This window comes from Ambystoma mexicanum, chromosome 7q (assembly GCF_040938575.1).
Source record: "Ambystoma mexicanum isolate Mex_15411 chromosome 7q, UKY_AmexF1_1, whole genome shotgun sequence".
NCBI classification, from domain to species: Eukaryota; Metazoa; Chordata; class Amphibia; order Caudata; family Ambystomatidae; genus Ambystoma; species Ambystoma mexicanum.
Window position 1 is genome coordinate 1,076,968,388 of NC_090941.1, and position 18,958 is coordinate 1,076,987,345.

Below are 18,958 nucleotides of genomic sequence, written 5' to 3' on the forward strand. Positions count from 1 at the left end.
GCTTGTGCCCCCTGTAGGCGTGACTGCCGGATCTCGGGTTAAACACGTCTTCTCTCCTCTGCATCCGGAATTGCGAGCGTTGCTCCGTTGGCGCGGCTCGCGCATGCGCATTAGCGCAGGCATGGCATTTCCTGACAGCAGGCTCGTGCAAGGCACGGCCTGCTGCGAGATGTAGTTACAAGGCGGTTCTCCATCCCAGTCTTCCTTCTGCAAAAGGGATGGAGAACCCGTCTTGAATACTGGGTAGGGCATTTCAGGGGGGTTCTCACCCCTTCTGCAGCCCCCACAGTGGCTGCTACCTGCCTTCTGGCCCCAACACGTGGCTCAGCCCTGACATACTCTTTCCTTTTTTTGTTCAAGGGTTTTGAAATAGATGGTGTCCCCTTGAGCCTCATTGAGGGGACTTCTGTTTGAAGAAACTGGCTTTTTTTCTGGGCTCTTGTTCAGCTTTGGCAGATTTTTATTTTGAAGTTTCCTCGTCTTTTGCTCTTTAGGTTGCACTCTCAAGTCGGCAGTTTCCCAGTTATCTACGGTTTGCCATTCAGATAAGCTGATGCTATCCCATTTCTCCTCTTCCCTGTTTTTATCCATTATTTCAATTAAGTCACTTAAATCAGCAGTTTGCTCCCTCTCGTCCCAATCTTCCTCATCTAATGCCACTGAATTTTTGGTTGTCTTTTCCCTATCATCCACCGGCAGAACCAGCTCGCTCATTTTCAATTATTTTCTTGGCTTCTTTGCTCATTGTGTGCTTTCTCTTTTTGGTGGTGGTCTCAAATTCCTGAGGAAAGCTCTTGAGCCATTTACTTTCCATTTTAGAGGTTCGTTTTTTGATTTTATCCCATTTTCTTGCTTTGTCTTTGGCGCCCCCTTTCCATTCGAGAGGGCCTGGCCATTTGGATTACCACCTGCAAAAAGGGCAATGTTTGAATGATGCGGTTTGGGTGTAAGAGCACATCTTTCCTCAGCCTTCGTTCGAGGAGAGATCAGGATAACTTCTTCTAGTGATTGGCCTGCCTGTTCAGGGTGAGTATTGTCAACCTGTTTTAGTTTCATTGGGCCTTTACTAGCCTTTACGTTCTCTCCTGGGTGGTCCGGCTCATTTTTCTGTTCGTAGAGACTTCTCATCCATTTGCAGTCCTCAAGGACTGCCTCCATCAGTAGTGATTTGTCATTTGCGTCTCTTCTCGCTAATTCACAGAGGCGATTTTGCCAGAGTTGTGTTTGCTCGGCTTCCTTGTTAGTTCGGATGTCCAGTCTCACCAGGGAAACTTCCATTTGCAGATTAGCCTCTTTAATTTGTGTATTAGTGCTGGCTACTTCTTGAAGGGAGTCCTTTAACACCTTGAAGAGTTTTAAAAATGGAGGGAGTGTGATGTTCAATGAAGCCATGATCACTTTTTGAGTATGCTCAATATCCATTTGTCTTTCTGCTTTACAGGCATCCTTAACTATTTGTGAAATTTGCTCTTTACACTGACCAATTTGAGGTTGGCTTTTTTTCTTAACAAGCTGATGTTTGAGACATTTTAGTTAATGTCTTTTTCTCATGGAGCTTAGTCGAGATCATGATGGAGGCCTCATTATTAAAAGATCTCCCTGCCGCTTGTTCTTTGTCTAATGCTGGCATCTTCTTATTTATGAAAGAGAAGCTTTTCCTTTTCTCTCTTTCAGTTTTCGCCGTTAGCATTGTTATGTCTTCCATGATTTTATTAGCAAGACTAGAATTGCTATGGCTGGCTCCTAATGAGTTTGGATGATCTTTTTCATTTGAGCTACCAGATGGTTTCGCTCTCCCAGATAAGGGCCGGGCTAGGTTGTTTCCCCATCCAAGTTTGGGGGTAGCCATTGTCCTTTCCTGGATGGATTTCGAATAATGATTTCTTTCGTCTCCAGGATTGTTAGCCGAGGCCATTGCTTCAATGTGTCTACTGCTTTGGGACTTTCCATCCTTGTATCCCTGGTTTTGATAGTCTTCCCTATATGGCAGAAAAATGTCAAATCCTGTGGGTTCAACATCTGTGCAGTCTCTTGAGGCTCCATTTTTGAGAGCTTTTTGCTGAGATTTTTCCCCCTTGGCGACAATGGAGTCTCGAAGGACCTCATCCAAGTGCCCTAGCTCGGTCAAGTCCCAAGGGCCAGCATTTTCCCATGAGGCATCCATTTCTGCAGATGCGCATGGGATTTGATTGAGGGGTAAACTTTCAGTATAGATATTAGGAGGGGGGAGTCTTGAGTTTCACCCCTTTCATACTTTCAGTCATATTGCCTGATTGGTCATTCCGACTCTTGATTGGTGAGAGCACATGTCCCCAGTTGAGGCGGTCAGATCGACATCAATACCAGTTTTCGCGGTTTGACTAGCAGCTCGCTCACCTTCACCTTGTACACAAAATTGTCTCTCCACTGGGGGTGTAATTGGAGCGATCCTCCTCTCTTACTTTAGTTTTTTCACTTTGCTCTAAAGACTCTTTCAGACTCTGTTGTCAACCTATCAAAGGCTTTATCAAGGATCACACACAGTTCCAATTTTGTTTGGAGCAAACAAGTGCCATGCTCTTTAAGTGGGGTGAGGCAATTGGTCTGGCCATTTGTTCCGGAGATATTTGCCTCTTTATCTCCTGAGGTTCCCTGGTCTGTGCAAGCTTCAACTGGTTGGATTTTGCCAGGGACCAAGGGTGGCAAACTTGTGGTCTCAGTAGGGATATCGATGGCGCAAGCATTGTGGGGATCCAGGGGTTTGAGTGCAGACTCTAAATTGACCTCCGCTTCTAGTGGAGCCGGTGCGTTTTTAGCATTTGTCAAATCTGCCCCCACTGAGAGACTCATACGCTTCTTGGTACCAAAAGGTAAGCGTGACTGCTTTAACATAATCCTATCCTTTTGCACTGGTTTCAGTGAAAGGTCGGGCGGGGTTACCTCAACTTCCGGAAGGGAAGTGAACCTTTGTCTTACCTGGAGGCGGGTTCTTAAACCGTTTCAGCAGGTATCCCCTTCATTTCTTCGTGCAGCTCTTCTTGTTGCTTTTCCTCCAATCTGAGTGCAGCTGAACTCTCCCTTATGGTAAGGTGGCTAGCAAAGCCACAGCAAGCAGCCACAGCACAACGGCAGTTACTCCTGAGAACGCTCTTTGCACACACGGGCTTAGCGCCGCAAGGCTGCCTGGGAGAATCTTTTGTTGGCACACTTCCTGTGAGGCGGAGCTCGGGGCAAAAAAGCGGGCGTGGCTTCAAAAGGGGCGTGGCTTCACAGCGCGACGGCGCTTCTTCTTTCGGACACAATTTCACTCGGTTTCTGGAGAAAGTCTCCTGCCAAAGAACAGCTGACGTGTAGGCACTCCACGCAGCCACAGCACAACAGCAGTTACTCCTGAGGATGCCCTTTGCACGCACGGGTTTAGAGCCGCAAGGGTACCTGGGAGAATCTTTTGTTGGCACACTCCCTGTGAGGCGGAGCTCGGGGCAAAAAGCGGGCGTGGCTTCAAAAGGGGCGTGGCTTCACAGCGTGCCGGCGCTTCTTCCGGACACAATTTCACTCTGTTTCTGGAGAAAGTCTGGAGAAAGTTTCCTGCCAAAGAACAGCTGATGTGTAGGCACTCCCACGCAGCCACAGCACAACAGCAGTTACTCCTGAGAGCGCCCTTTGCACGCACAGGCTTATCTCTCCATTGGCTCCCAGTGGATGCAACGATTAAATTCAAAACCCTCTGCATTGTCCACAAGGCTTTCTGGGGCCTGGATCCAAAATACCTTCAGCTATCCCTCCACAAATACCTTCCCTCTCGAGCTCTTCGCTCCTCTACCTCCAACTCCCTCAGGGTCAGTCGTTCTTCAATGAAATGAGCTGGGGCTAGATCTGTCTTTGGCTGGACCTCCCTCTGGAACAGCCTCCCTGCCACTCTAAAACTTGAGGAGAAACCTCTCCGGTTCCGGAAGCACCTCAAGACCTTTCTCTTCTGCCTTCGCTCCCCCCCTCCTCCGCTGATCTGTTCTCTCTTGGCATCGTGCACCTGGCCACCCTTTGTCCTCCGGGCCCAGGCACCTGCTCACCCTGCCACCCTCCCGCACTGCCTCCAGGCCACCCCTTGCACTGGGGTCTGTATCTGTACCCATATAGCCCCCCTTTTTTCTTCCTGCACTTATCAGACCTACCCCGTCTGCTGCCTTAACCCTAGCACTTGCAAATTTCTGGCTGCACTACCACTATTTGTTGCCTTTATTATTTATTTATTGTTATTTATCTGTTTCTCCTCTGCTTCGCACTTTCCACTTCTCCCCCCTTCCATGCACTTTTCCAATCCCCCCCTCCCTTGCACTTGCACGTTCTCAATGTCACTGGGCCTAGTAAGATCGCTGTTTTGTTCTCCCGTGTTCCCCTCCCCTCCCTTGTCACGCTCTGAAACACTTGTGTACGAGCGCAACAGAAATAAAATAACAATATCAATAGCACTGGCAAAGTCCTTCTGACAAAGTCACATGCATGTTTCTGGGTACTTTCAGTGGGCCACCAAGCGGGCTGGGTGTTCCCCCAAGCTAGCAGATGGCCTGGGGCTGGTATGTGGATGACCCCTGGTCTCTCTTACTTAGCATCAATCATAGGGCAAGTGACCGTCACATGGGACCTCTATAAGTTAATAATCCTTTAAAACCGCATAAAAATCCTGATTACAATGATGCCTTGGGTTCCCTGGGTCATCAAAGCCAAGCACTAGGGCTACCAAATCCACTATGGGACAACTTGAAAACCTAGACCAGAAGAATCAATCACATGCTTATTCGGGAGGCGAAATGCTATAGAGGAATCCAGTTCCGACCCATAAAGCCAGAGGGAATATTGTAAAAGATGTCCCAAATTGTTCAGATCTGACTGGATAACCATATAGTTGAAAATGGGAGAACGAGATGTAATAGTATATAGTCACACAGAAGCTATGTCTTTATATGATTAACTTCCGGAAATGAAAGTTAACAATATTAGCTACTTAATGAAGTAATTGTTCACTGAACATCCATTTTATGGTAGGTTTCCTGCTTGATGGACTTTGTTTACTAGGCTCAATCACTTTGGCTTTCAGTGCCATGACTACATGCATAATGGTTTGATGAGGTATTGGCATGGATGGGCATACATGAATTAGTAACCTGCCTGTAACTGTTATTAGCATTTGTACATGTAAAGACTGGAGTGGGGGTTCTGTACTTCTGCCTTCTATATGGCAGAGTAGAAGCACAGAGCACACCAGCCAAGATTCTCTATATGGTAACGAAGGTCGAGCAATCCAGGCTTAAACTCTCAGGGGGTGATGCAGGCTGGTTCTTAAGTACAGTGTAGTCCCCAAGCCCCCACAAAAGATTGTCCACACACTGTTAGTTATAACACAGTAATAACATACTTTGTACTCTGGCAATTCTAATATGGTAAATATGTAAAATGCCTATGTTGTACCACAGTTACTCTTGACGCCTTTAAAATGCACCAACTGCTGACAGGCTCAATGGCATACAAATCAAATGGTAAAGTGAATCATCAATAGACATGGGAAGGGAGGCGAGAGGTTAAACAAATGGCAGAATACTTGGTCCCTACTGCAAGACACAGTTCTGTGGGAGGATCCCCCACCTGGGCAACCTGTAAATAAAGTGCATCAACAAGCCCAGTCCATATATTGTTTAAGATGGTCTTGATTCTACTAGCCCAATGTACCTGGTTTAGCAGAGATCTTCAACGAATCCCTCTTGAGTTAACTCCCTTTAAGGTAGGAGCCACGGGACGTCGAGATTCCTCAAAGAAAAGGTGAACAATGTTGTTGAGATGGCAGAGGGTCGTCGGCGCTGGCGTCAGGACTCGACCTCGGCTGGCTTTCGGATCTTGATCAGCGTCTTTGTTGACTCCGGGTTGCGGGAAACCCACCAGCAGATTCTCCTCTGTTCGTCTGTGACATCGACTTTCTCCGGTGGGACAAAGCAGTCGATATTGAGGAGCAAGGGAGTCCTTGATTTCAAAGTATCTTAGGCAATGGAGCGTTGTGGCTCCGGTCGACGAGGTTACAGTGGTCCTCCGAACTTCGGTCGACGGCCTCAACGTTCTGGCGCTTCACTTCAGATTCCTCGGCGGTCCCCTTCTCCGGTCAGCAGCCTTTCGAGGACTGACTTCCAGGGAGCCTTGGTGAAGGTTAGCTGGTGCACGATGTTCCCTCGTAACTCGCAAAGAGGTCTCCTAGCCAGCTCCTCTCTTAGATCAGTCCTTGAAGGCACTACAGCTTTCAGATTGCGTCGAAGGAAGCAGCAATTCTTCTTCTTTCGGCTCGGCTTCGAGGTTAAGCATCAAGTTTCGACTTCAGTTTCTTTACAATTCCAGAAAGTCAGATGTCCCCAGATATACTGTTCTGTCTCTCATATACACTGCTGAGCCAGGCTCGGGCATCCAATCATTCAGAATGGCATTCAGCAGGCAGGCAGCCAATCCGACTCAGTGTATTCAGGCCATTCTCCATCCAGAGACACACCAAGGAATGTGGATTGGTACACGCACCCAGCCATTCAGCACTCCACACTGCATTCACACCAGCTTCAGGCAGGGCTGTCTCATTCATTGTGTCACACACTAGAAGCCAGACACTTATAACATGAAATGTATATTGGTCACACACTCCATTCACCCAGATCCCACCCCAAGGGTTTAACCACAACATAGTCATTGGGAAGGCTCCAGCCAGTCTGGCCTGGACCTGCCCACAATACCATATATGGAACTTCCACCCAACAGCCAGTCAGGGGACGGGACAGTGTCAGGGCTTCCCAGGTCTTTGGGAAAACAAGGTAACGGCCAATAGAAAGCAAGAGGCCACAGGGGCCATCTTGTCTCCGATCAGGAATCAACTGGTTCCAATGGCAGGGCGTGGGTATCCCAAAATGGAGGATACTCAGAGCACCTGTCAAATTCAACATGGAGCTGCCACCAGCCCATACCCTGCTCTGTGGGCCACACACAGTGCCCAAAAACATACACTAGGGGAACAGGGATTTACCCCCACCCATGGGTGCCATGTATTCAAAGGGGCTGTTCACCACAACCTGTGCAGAAAATAACACAGAACACACATGATAAAAGGAGTACAGGGCAAGGACAGGGAGGGCTTGTCCTTCCAATGCATTTCCACCATCACAGTACACATGTGTCCTTTAAATTTGTCAAATAGGTGGGGTTCATTATTTCTACGATTTGTCACAATGCAGTGTTCTTTGAAGTACCGAAATAATGCTTCTACTTTTTTTAAAAAATAGAATTGTAACGGGAGGCCACCAGGGGGCGCGCGGATGTGAGCTGCTCCAGCGCAACTCTCTCCTGTGGGGAACCGGCAAGAGGCTTGACTCCCCCATCCCAATTTTAGCCCTCCACCCCCTCCGCACCCCACTGACACAGTTGCTGGTGTGGGAACCCCCAGCGGCATATGAGGGTGAAATCACAGGCAGAATCGGTTAAGAGACAAGTGACAAGGCGCGCACTCTGACAGTCAAGTTTTCCTCCATTGACTTCTCCTCCAAACGAACGTTTTCATGACTCCAATCTTCAGGGAGGCTATATTTCTTTACCTTTTCAGGTGTCTTCATTTCTTTTTCAACAAATGTCTCTAAGGATTCTGGTACTTGTATTTTTCGCACTTTGTTTCTCTTGCAGGTGACTGGAAACGACTCCCTCCATAGTACAAATCTTACCCTGGATAGGGAGAGGGGGAAAGCCATGTTTATGGCTCTCCATTGTAAGGCATGATGGCCCTGGTGCTGAAGCCTTTTGAGCCCGGGACAGGCAGAATCGTCCTGGAATTCTTAGGGAACGAGGGAGCCTCCATGCAAGCGGAGGTGAGGCGCCTGCCCGCTCTGTCTGAGGGATGCACAATGAGAAGGAAGAGGTTGGGAGGTGCGCCGGAGTCCAGAAACAGGTAGAAGAGGGGAGGTAGGTTCCTGTCCCACTTCCCGTAACATGCCACTGGAGTACAGACTCGAGGGAGGGTGACGGCCTCCCCCCCCCACCACCACCACTATCTGCTGGGCGGCCGGCGAGTTTGGAAAAGCCAGGCCACCTAGGGGTGGGGAAGCCAACACAGCACGAAGTCGTGGCTGACATCTGAACGAGAAGCTGCGTCCCAGTCTCCGGCCCAACGCTCATTGCTGTCAGGAGGACGGTGTTATGATAGAAACTCACACAAGATCAGTTGATGTGACCAATTGGTTTATTAGGGTCACAAAGTAAAGAGACGACCCCCAGCCGGGGAACAGTCAACCGTCAGCAACCAAGTAACTTCACAGCTGACCTCAATTCATTATCTAGCGGAACCTAGAGAACCTGATGTGAAATGTATCAACCAAGACTCTGATGTAATACAGCGAACTATGTGCTGGGAGCAAGGATAACTATGTACAGTAAACAGTGATACATGGAGAGCTGTAGGCACTGATGGGAAATGGAGGTACCTATCCTAACACCTCCTCTCCTTATCATTCAAACAGCAACAAATGACACCATTCTCACAGACTGAAGGAGGTTTTCACATCTTTTCACTCCTCTCCCCAGTCATCCGAAGTACTGCAACTCTCTCTTTATTCCAAACACCACCACCTTTGACTAGAACTGAGGACCCTAGATCCTTCACAATTTGCTTGGGTTCTGAGAAGACAGAGGCACCCTTTAGTACCTTAGTGGCAAGTTTAACTTTAATCCAGTCACTCTCCTTGATTTCGAGCACTCTGCAGCAATTCTTCTGATCGTATTGCTCTTTAGCTCTAATACCAGATTCAGTCATTCTCTCTCTCACCCTCTCTAGATCAAAACCCACACACCTAGATTTGCCCATACACCCAGGACATATGTGAGAATTGGGTTTTCTCCCCGTCAAAACTTCAAAGGGAGATACTCCCGTCACACTGTGGGGAACTGGAAAGTTCTTTCCATAACCGTCCTTACCCAATCGCCACCAGTAGCCACAGCGATTCTAATAGCCTCCATGAGAGTTTTGTTAAATCATTCAACGCAACCATTGCTCTGCAGGGGGTTCAATGCAGTGGTAACCTGCTCTACTCCATACTTGTTCAAGAAATCTCTACACATTCCACGCAACCCAATACTTGTTCCTCCATATCTTTATCTACTCCCGGCCACCAAAATTCTGCCCTCAGCACGCCCAAGTGTCCAACATGAGCTGAATCTATGACCAATTTTCTCATTCATCTGGGACTACCATTTGATGCCCCCTGTACAGATACTTATCCTGAACCCCCAGTTCATCCTTCACCCTGGAGTAACCAAACATGTCACCACTGTACCTCTTTATGCTTCCACTTATCACCAATGCCATGATCTTCTGATATGTTGCATCTTCTACACAAGCAGCATCCCACTCACATTTCTTCAAGGCATCATGGACTTGAAAAATCTCTGCCAAGTCTTCTGAACATCCCAAGCACTTATTGGCACAGGCTTCTCTCTCCGCTGATCTAGACAGAGCCTCAGCCACCACATTACACTCCCGTGATATATGAAGCATCGTAAATTGTAATCCTTGCAGAGCTGTCACCCACTTCAAGATGCGTCTTGAGACGCCTTTCAAACCACCCTTGGTAAAAATTCCTATCAAAGGCTTGTGATCTGTGCAAATGCTAAACTTCCTGCTCCACAGGAATGTCTTAAATTTCTCAACACCCCATACACATGCTAGTGCCTCTTTCTCCACAACTGAGTATCTACTTTCTGGTCCCTTCAAGTATCTAGAGGCGAATGCCACTGTGCATAGTCCTGTGTGATCCTCCTGCATAAGTACAGCACCAATGCCATGATAGCTGGCATCAATAAAATACCAAAGTGGGCTTGCCTTCTTAAAAAGATTTCAAAATAGGTGCCCTAACAATAGACAGTTTGATCTCCTCAAACACCCTCCTGCACTCATCATTCCACATAAACGTGACACCTTTGCAGGTAAGCTTCCTCATGTTCCGTGATTTGTCAGACTAGCCTTTAATAAACTTCCCATAAAACTCCACGAGACCTAGGAAAGACAGCACATCTCTTTTTTCGGCTTGGGTTCCTCCATCCTCCTTATGGCCTCAATAGCTTCCTCCTTGGGCTTCACCCCTTCACCTGAAATTTCATGACCCAGATACACAACCTTATCAGCCCTGAACGTACATTTCTCCATAGCTACCGTGAGACCAGCTTCCTTCAGAATCCTCAAATCCCTTTTTAGGCGCTCATCATGTTCTGCATCATTGCTCCCACATACAAGTACATCATCTTGATAGCACAATACTCCATTCTCACCTCCCAAAAGTCTATACATGATGCTCTGGAATACGCTCTCCGCCGAAACTAAACCTAACGGCATGCGGATGCACCTAAAAAGTCCAATTGGAGTGAGGAAAGCTGTGAGATCTCTTGACTCGACATGCAATTCCACTTGATGATGGGCTGATTTTAAGTCCAAGATTGAAAACACTTTGGACCCAGGCACACCCACCAAAAGATCATCTATTCTCGGTAAAGGAAATGTGTCTGCTACAACCATGCTATTTACGTGTCTGAGATCAATACATAACCTCAAAGAGCCATTCAGTCCTCTCAATCTCACCATCCTCTTCCATCATCTTCTACTTCTTCTCCACACCTTCCCTGAGTGCTAAGGGAATGGGACGCAGTTTCGAAACCTTGGACACCGCATCCTTTTTTAATCGGATCCTATGTACAAACCCTTTCAGGCACCCTAGCTTAACAGTGGAATGCTGCGGTTGATCATTCCCGGGGTCCACACACTTCACTGAAAGGACCTGTTCTGGATGGCTTGCCTCAAGTCTTATTTTTAATTCTGCTTGATCTCCCCATGACAGTAACTCTCCATCCCTGGTGGCAACATGTATTACCCCCTTGGATTTCCTGTCCTTAAATTGTAACTCACCAATAAAACTCCCTATGATCTCTATGCAGGAGACAAATCGCGACCTCTTAAAGCCTGCAGCCTGGAGCGACCCTACACCATCTGAGACAGTGCACAACAGTACATTGGATGATCAACGAGTTGAGAGATGGGTGGTCACCCCATAAGGAGGCACACCGAGGGGAGTACTGGGTGCAAAGACGGGGGGCACCCCCCAATTGTGCAGGGAGGTCCCTAACCCCCAAAACCGCAGCACATCCAAGGAGAATGGTACGGCCTTGAGCCATGGGGGTGAAGCCCACCAAATCACCATAGGAGGCACAAAGATTCCTATGGGAAGAGGGACTCGTGGGTGTCGCCTACAACAATAAACCTATCAGTGGCACCCCCCCACTCACAGCGGGGGAGTTGCAGAAGGCCCAGAAGAGGAAGGTGAAGGCCTGGGAGTGAGTGCCCAGGGAGTAGGGGACCAACCCAACAGATGCCTGGTGAAGAGCGAGGAGACTCAGCGAGCCCCAATGAGCCCCAACAACATTGGGGGAGGTAGCCAGGAAGGGTGAAAACCCTCTGGGTACGCTCAGGGGCATGTGCCTGCCTTTTCGGAGCCCCCATGGCCCATGCCATCAGAGAGGGAGAGCAGCAAGGGGGGGGGAACAAGGGAGAATGCCACAAAGGGAGGAGGTTGAACCAGAACAACCCGGGAGTCATGGTGGACGCAAGTGAACCCAAGTAAGGTGAGGGCCCACAGGACATACTACTTGGGCGTGTGCCTGCCTTGGAGTAGAGAGCCGACATTAGAGATACACAAGGAGGAAGTACCGAATTTGGTCACAATCCAACCGATTGGAACAGTGCAACACCCCACTCATGGGCTGGAAAAAAGCTTGGCCGGTTTGAATATCAGAAACCGGGGCTGGGGCGTGTGTCACCCAATTCTACCATTTCGGAGGAGGGGAGTGATGCTATGTCTACCAAAAGAGATCTGAGGAATAAGAGCCGATATTGGCAGCAAAGTGGACAGAATAAATGTCCGCATAGACGATATGGACAAGAGGCTGCAGGCAGTGGAGCATAATCAGAACTCCCTCGAAACACTGGAAACGAAGATGGATATGAGGCTGGCAGAGCTGGAAAGGAAGGAAGGAAGGAAGGTGAGGTAGCCTTGAAGATGGATGACTTCGAAAATCAGGAGAGCCGGAACAACCTGTGATTCTTCGGAATCCCGGAGACAGAGACAGAGAGAGAGAGAGAGAGAGAGAGAGAGAGAGAGAGAGAGAGAGAGAGAGAAAGAGAGAGGGCGAACAGGAAGCCGACCTCCAGAGAAGTATCCACGAGGTGGTGAAGACGCTATTCAGCGATGACAACGTGGATGAGCCCAAATTTGAGAGGATCCATAGAGCAGACGCTGCCGGGAGAGGCCAGCGATCGGTGCTTGCTCACTTCCATAACTACCAGGACAGACAAAAAATACTTGAAAAAGGAAGAGGGCTTGGCACAGTGTCCCTGTGAAACGCAAAGGTGGTGATCTACCAAGATCTTTTGGCACCAACGCTGGGTAAGAGGCAAATGTGCGCCCCCCCCTCACGACGTGCCTAAGCGAGAAGGGTCTGAGGTACCAATGGGGGTTCCCCTTCTCTATCTTTTTCGAAGTGGAGGGTTATAACTACAAGCTGGTTACCGAGGAGGATATCAGGAGGGTCAAGGAGGAACTAATGGGAGATGAGCCGAAAATGGACGAGGAAGGAAAGAGCCAGGAGGACAGATGATGGGACGAACCGGTGCAAAGTCCCAGGCTCCAGCATATTTAGGAAGTTTGGGGCCCCTACGGCGGGCCCACCCTGAGACGTGAGAAGTCCGGTGACTATAACTTTGAGTTGCAATGGTTAAGAAGGGGGCGGGCCGATCTTATTGGGGAACTAGGAGCTGTTGTGTGATATGATATGGCATTTATAACGTGCCTATACACATGTGTTTCAAGACACGACGTGGCAAGGGAGGTGGGGGGGAACAGAGTGAAGACTGAGAAAATGATCCTACTAGGCCAAGTATCATTCAGATCGCGCAAGTGCAGGGGATGCGGGAAGAGAAAAAGTGCGGCGTGGGAGGCGGGGTATCGGGGGGGGTGAGGACAGTGCAGTACATGGGGGGGGTGAATAGAATAAATAAACAATATGAGAAGTAGGGCTAGCTGTTGGCAAGTGCAAGGGTAGGTTCAGACATCGGGTGTCAAATGCTGGTGGGGGATAAGTATCTGTACAGAAGAAACAGTTCCCAAGTGTGGGGGTTGCCAGGGAGGCAGTGCAGGTGTGTAACTGGCGGGGGAGGGGTCCTGGGCCTGAGATCAGAGGGTGGCCAGGTAGCCAGTACAGAGGAATTCAGCAGGGGAGAAGAGGAGAGAAAGCAGAAGCAAAAGAAGCAAAGAGGAAGGTTTTGAGGTGCTTCCTGAACCGGAGATGGGTCTTCTCAAGTTTCAGGGAGGCTGTTCCATAGGGAGGCCCCAGCTGAGGAAAGAGATCTACCACCAACTCGTTGCTTGAAGAAGTGACTGACCCTGAGGGAGTTGGAGGCGGATGAGTGAAGAGCTCGAGGAGGAAGATACTTAGGAAGAGGGAGTTGAAGGTATTGAGGCCCCAGGCCCCACAAGGCCTTGTGGAGAATGCACAGGGTTTTGAACTTAATCCTCGCAGCCACTGGGAGCCAGTGAACAGATTTCAGTCCTGGAGAGATGCTGTCGCTGGGCTTGAGGCCAAGGACCAGTATCGCAGTCCTGTTTTGGATGAGTTGTAGAGGGCGGAGAGTAGAAGCAGGCAGAGGCTGTTGCAGTAGTCCAGCCTAGAGAGAACCAGAGATTTGGAGACAGTGAGCTTCTGGGGGAAGGAGAGGAAAGGAAGAATACCTCTGAGGAGGTGCAGCTGGTAGTGTGACTTCTTAGAGACGCCAGAGATGTAAGGAGTGTGGAGTCGAAGATGACCCCAAGGTTTTTAGCCTCAAGTAGGAGCTGGAAGAGGAACAAGAGCGGCTGGCCAGAGAGTGACGGGAAAGGGAAGCTGGTGTAACGATGAGGAGAATCTCACTCTTACTGACATTGAGGCATAGATCGTTGGGAATGGAAGGGGGCTCGAATGAGTGTGTTTGGTTGAGCCTGTCCACAATGGGGAGGACCACTGGTGATTCAATCTCGTCAAAGGAAATAACTCTGGGCGGGGTTGGATATCAAGGGGACGTGGAGGGTTGGGGAGGGAAGAGTGGTGTCCAGATGGTGAAAGTGATAAAACTATTGTGTGGGGAAGGGATCCGGTTAAGAGTGTCCCAGACTTGGTATGGTCTCAGTGGAAGGGATGGTGGAATGCTCCTTCAGACTCAGGGAGATGTCTGGCCAGAGTGAACTGAGGATAGGCTCCCTAAATGTCCAAGGCCTGAACTCACCCTTCAAAAGATCTATGGTGCTACAGGAGTTCAGAGGTTCAATCTTGACTGCCTGTGCTTACAAGAAACACACTGGAAGCGGGGCAGTGATCCAGATTGAGATCCTGGCAGGTGGGGGAAGTGATTGTGGCATCTGACATAAAAAAAGACTGGGTGGCGGTTTTGGTCTCGGCCCGAATGAGCCTCACAATAGATGAGGTACTAACTGACCCCAGCGGGAGGTATGTGTTTGCGAAGGACCTTTCGCTTGGGGTCAAGCTAACGGTCGGCTCGATATATATGCCCCGAATGTGCAACAATGTGAATTTTGGGAGAGGGTGAGAGATAAACTCATACAATGCAAATTGTATAACAAACCCAGGTCAACTGGTGGCGTGGGGGGGGGCTTCAATATGGTATTAGACCCACTGAGAGATTGTTAGAAGATGAGGGAGGAACAAACCAGGAAGGTTAATATAGGAGATTTGGGCCGGTTTAAAGAGGTAAACAAGGTTCTAAGCTTGTGTGACCCCCTCACACCAGTCCCAGCGGGCGACATGCCTTTTACCTTCTACTCCACGGTCCATGACGCCTTCTCCCACATCGATTTGATTCTGGTGGATGAGACCCTAAAACATCAAGTCCTAGAATCCTGATTAGTGCCGATCCCGTGGTCAGACGACAACATGGTAATGATCTGGCTTGACGGGGGCGGTGGGAGAGGGACAGGGGGGCCAGAGGGGAATTTGGAAACGTAACGACTTGCTGCTAAAGGAAAAAGAGGTGCAACTGGAACTACTTTGGGGAAATGAGAGTACTTCTTCCTCAACGATACAGGGGAGAGATGGGGATCCAATTGTTTTGGGACGGCTTTAAGGCTATAAAAAGAGAGGTAGAGAGGGAGGAGAAAGAAGTGGAGCTATGTAGGAAATTGGGAGATCCAACCGGGGGAGTACACAGGCAACATTCTCACCCGCTAAAGCAGTGGAGCTTCGACGGTACAGGACAAAATTGAAAGTAATACTAATCCAAGATACGGAAAAGAATCTCATACCATGAGACGGGGGACCGAGCGGATAAGATCTTGGCGTGGAGGTTAAGGGAGGAGAAAAAGAGGAGGAAATCAGGATGATTAGGACCGGGGATAACGGGTGCTTACACGACGCCCAGGGTATAGGGGAGGAATTTGTGAAGTTCTACAGGACCCTCTACTTGTCGCAATGGGCAGGAGAGTAGGCTCGGATTGACAAATTCATAATTAGGTTACCGGTTCCGGGACTTCCCGAAGAGATAGTGGGAACCTTAGGGAACCCCATAGAATTAAGTCAAGTGGGCCATTGTGGGAATGAAGGCAGGGACGGCCCCGGGGGAGGGTGGATTCATGGTACAATTCTGTAAATTATTCAAATCCCTGTTGGCCCCGCACTTGGTGAAGGTATTCAATGCTTGCTTAGAGGGCGAATACCTCCCCCAAACGATGATGGCAGTGATTATTGTTGCGATCACAAACTAAGGAAAGGACCCCGCTAGATGCTCTTCCTATAGACTTATTTCTCCCCTCAATAGTGATGTGCAAATACTGCCGAAAGTCCTATGAACGAGACTGGAGGGAGGTATGCCACTCCTGATGTACTGGGATCAGGTGGGATTCATTTGGGGAAGGCAGGGGTAAGACAATATTAGGAAGTCTATCAACCTGATCCAGGGGGCGCAGATGAACTGGCATTTCTGGTGGCATTGGACTCAATAGGGTCAAGTGGCCTTTCACGAGGGCAAGGGTCCCGATAAATGGGGGACTCTATGAAGCCTTCGAACTGAGAAGGACCAGGCAGGGATGTCTTTCACCGCTTTTGTATGCCTTCGCCATGGAGCCATTGTCGATTGCAATTGGAATTAATGATCGGATTAAGGGCATAGTGGGGGGCGAGCTTGAATGTAAAATCTCACTGTTGGCCGATAACATACTGGCTTACCTGACAAATGTAACAACCTCCCTCCCAGCGCTCATGACTCAAATAGGGGAATATGGTCACCTTTCAGGCCTTCAAATTAATGTGGGAAAGTCAGCAATTTTACCGCTGCTGACAGGGAGCCCCCTCACTGAAGTGGGAAGCTACCAGGGTATGAAGGTTAATCAGAGAGGCATACGATACCTGGGCATAATGGTGGCTAGGAACTTAGGTGAGATGTGGCGGCTAATTATGACCCTTTCTGCACCCAATTTACGGCTGATTTAAAGAGGTGGCTCCCGCTGATTCTGACCTGGTATGGAAGGATGACCTCCATAAAAATGAATGTCCTCCCCAGGCTGCTATACCTATTTGCATCCATCCCGAGCCAGCTTCCAGAAAAGTTTTTCTGGAAGTCACAGGGGAACTTTTTAGATTTATATGTGGCAATAAGACCCCGGGAGTGAAGATGGCAACCCTTACCCTCCCAAGGGATAAGGGGTGATTCCCGTTCCTGGAGATCTACCTCTATTACAAGGCGGCACAAATGAGGGGGATGCTGGAGCATATGAGGGAAGATCTGAGAACGTATTGGACCTAGATAGAGGATCTCATAGCACACACCCTGAAGGTCAGAGACTTTTGTTGGTCCCCGCCCAGAGCGATACCGGCAAGCCTGCATTCCCATCCAACATTCTGTGGGTTTTGGTCGATTTGGGGAGACTGGGGATGCACAACGCTATTCCTCATGTCCTTCTCCTATATCTTAAATATGGGAGCCGCCGTTTGACCTGGGGCAGAAGGGATTCACAAACTCTCAGAAGTTGTCAGAAGCGGGGCTTGAGGCTTGAGAGGGTGGGACATTCTTTTAAAAGGGACACTTTCAGGATTGGGAAAATGTCCGGGACAGACTAGGAGGGGGCTCGATCTCTATATTTGAATTCCTTCGCATCCAGGGCATCAAGGGCATCCTGACGGACCCAAAGTGGGGCGGGGGATGGCCAGAGCACTAACTGGTCGAAAAATTCCTGGATCAATCTACAACAAGGAAGGGTATACTGTCCAAACTGTATAAAGCAATGAATGAGTCCTGTCTATAGGGGAGGCAAACCTTCCAGAGATATTGGGTGATGTTAGTGGGTACGGAGATTTCGGAGGAAGAATGGGCGCGCATATATAAGGTGGTCTTTCAGGGAGGATTGTTCACCTCCTCCATAGAGCATAATTTCAAACTACTAATGGGATGGCATAGAGATTCGTTGAGACGATCAAAGATGTTTCCTGGAACATCACCGCTGTGCCCAAGGGGATGCAGGAATCGGGAGAACATCGCCCACATGTGGTGGCGATGCCCCTTGGTTCAAATGTTTTGGAAAGAACTGCTGGGCTGGAGTGGGGCTGCATCTAGACACGCTGTTGCTAAGGCTTCCACAAAGGGACAGGGAAGAATATAGACTCCCGAAGATGTGGGAAGCCATGCTGAGGGCAGGGGGAGACTGGCCATCACCCAAAGTTGGAAAAATTAGACGCTCCCCACAAAGGGGTGTGGGAAGGGAAAGCATGATGGTCATGGAAAAACTCACAGCGGTGGTGAATGATAAACTGGAGGGAATTCCACATGGAGTGGGCTGCCCTTTTGCTTACATTGGGGCTGGAGGGAAATTGCCATTTGATCAACCCGGGATGGGTGAGGAATGGGAGAAGGAAGGGGGGAATGGTGAGGTAGAGGAAGGGCCTCAGAGAGAAGCAGATATGTAATGTGTACAGACAACATGAGCACCTTCAGACCTGAGACAATAGAGAGAAAACGCACCATTGAAAAAAGTCATAGAGCTGGGGTGGGGGTAGTGGACATTAGGGGAGTGGGGCTAGGGGAGGAGGCAGTTGGGAGAATTAGACTATTTGTATTAACGTGGATTACACCCTTGTTTTGGTTAAGTTGAAAATGTCAGTTTCTCATTAGAAAAGCCAATAAAAACCAAGTTTAAAAAAAATACAATTGTAACAATGCTTCCTTTCTGTTCCATATTGCAGGGATGGGAGTAAAATTATTGAGTTTGATAATGGACAACGTGAAATACACACCTCTCAATTCAAGAGACGAGAATATCCAGATGGAACAGTCAAGACTGTGTACAGTAATGGAAATCAAGAAACAAAGTTTACTTCAGGGAGAGTCAGAGTGAAAGACAGGGATGGAAATGTCATAATAGATACCAAATAGTAGAATTTATATGCATTTAGTTATTTATTGTTTGTTGTGCAGTGTTTTGCAGTTTGAGTAATTTAGCTCCATAACTTCAAACTCATGTTTGAATTAAAGGCTTTAAAGAAAATCTTTCTGTAAAAATGTATGAAAATTTGAACATAAAATGTAAATATAGTGTATATATAATGTATAAAAACAAATTGAAATGTATATGTGCTGAGAGCAGTAAATTGAAATAAAATATTTCCCAGAATCAGTTTTTATTATCCATCCTTTACATTGAGTTATTTGAAAATGCACAGTGAATTATGATCGTTCAAGTCTTTGTCCTACGCTTCCTACCTAAAACAAGAAAAGGCATACATATTTCAGGACAACCGTTCGAGGGGATTGTGTCCTCCGACGTATTCCACATCTGTGACAGGTAATGTCCACAGCTGTGCTGCTTCAGAACATTTTCGGCAGAGGGCGTCC

The 18,958-nt window shown here is 48.5% G+C and overlaps 1 protein-coding gene across 1 annotated transcript in view; it reads left to right on the forward strand.

The window, feature by feature from the left end:
- Window positions 1–18,740, forward strand: part of CPAP (centrosome assembly and centriole elongation protein) — a 291,067-nt gene extending 272,327 nt beyond the window's left edge. Inside the window, exon 17 of the mRNA XM_069640446.1 lies at window positions 18,310–18,740. Within this exon, the coding sequence (XP_069496547.1) occupies window positions 18,310–18,499 (190 nt within the window). The 3' untranslated portion in view covers window positions 18,500–18,740. The remainder of the gene's footprint in view (window positions 1–18,309) is intronic.
- Window positions 18,741–18,958: the final 218 nt, after the last annotated feature.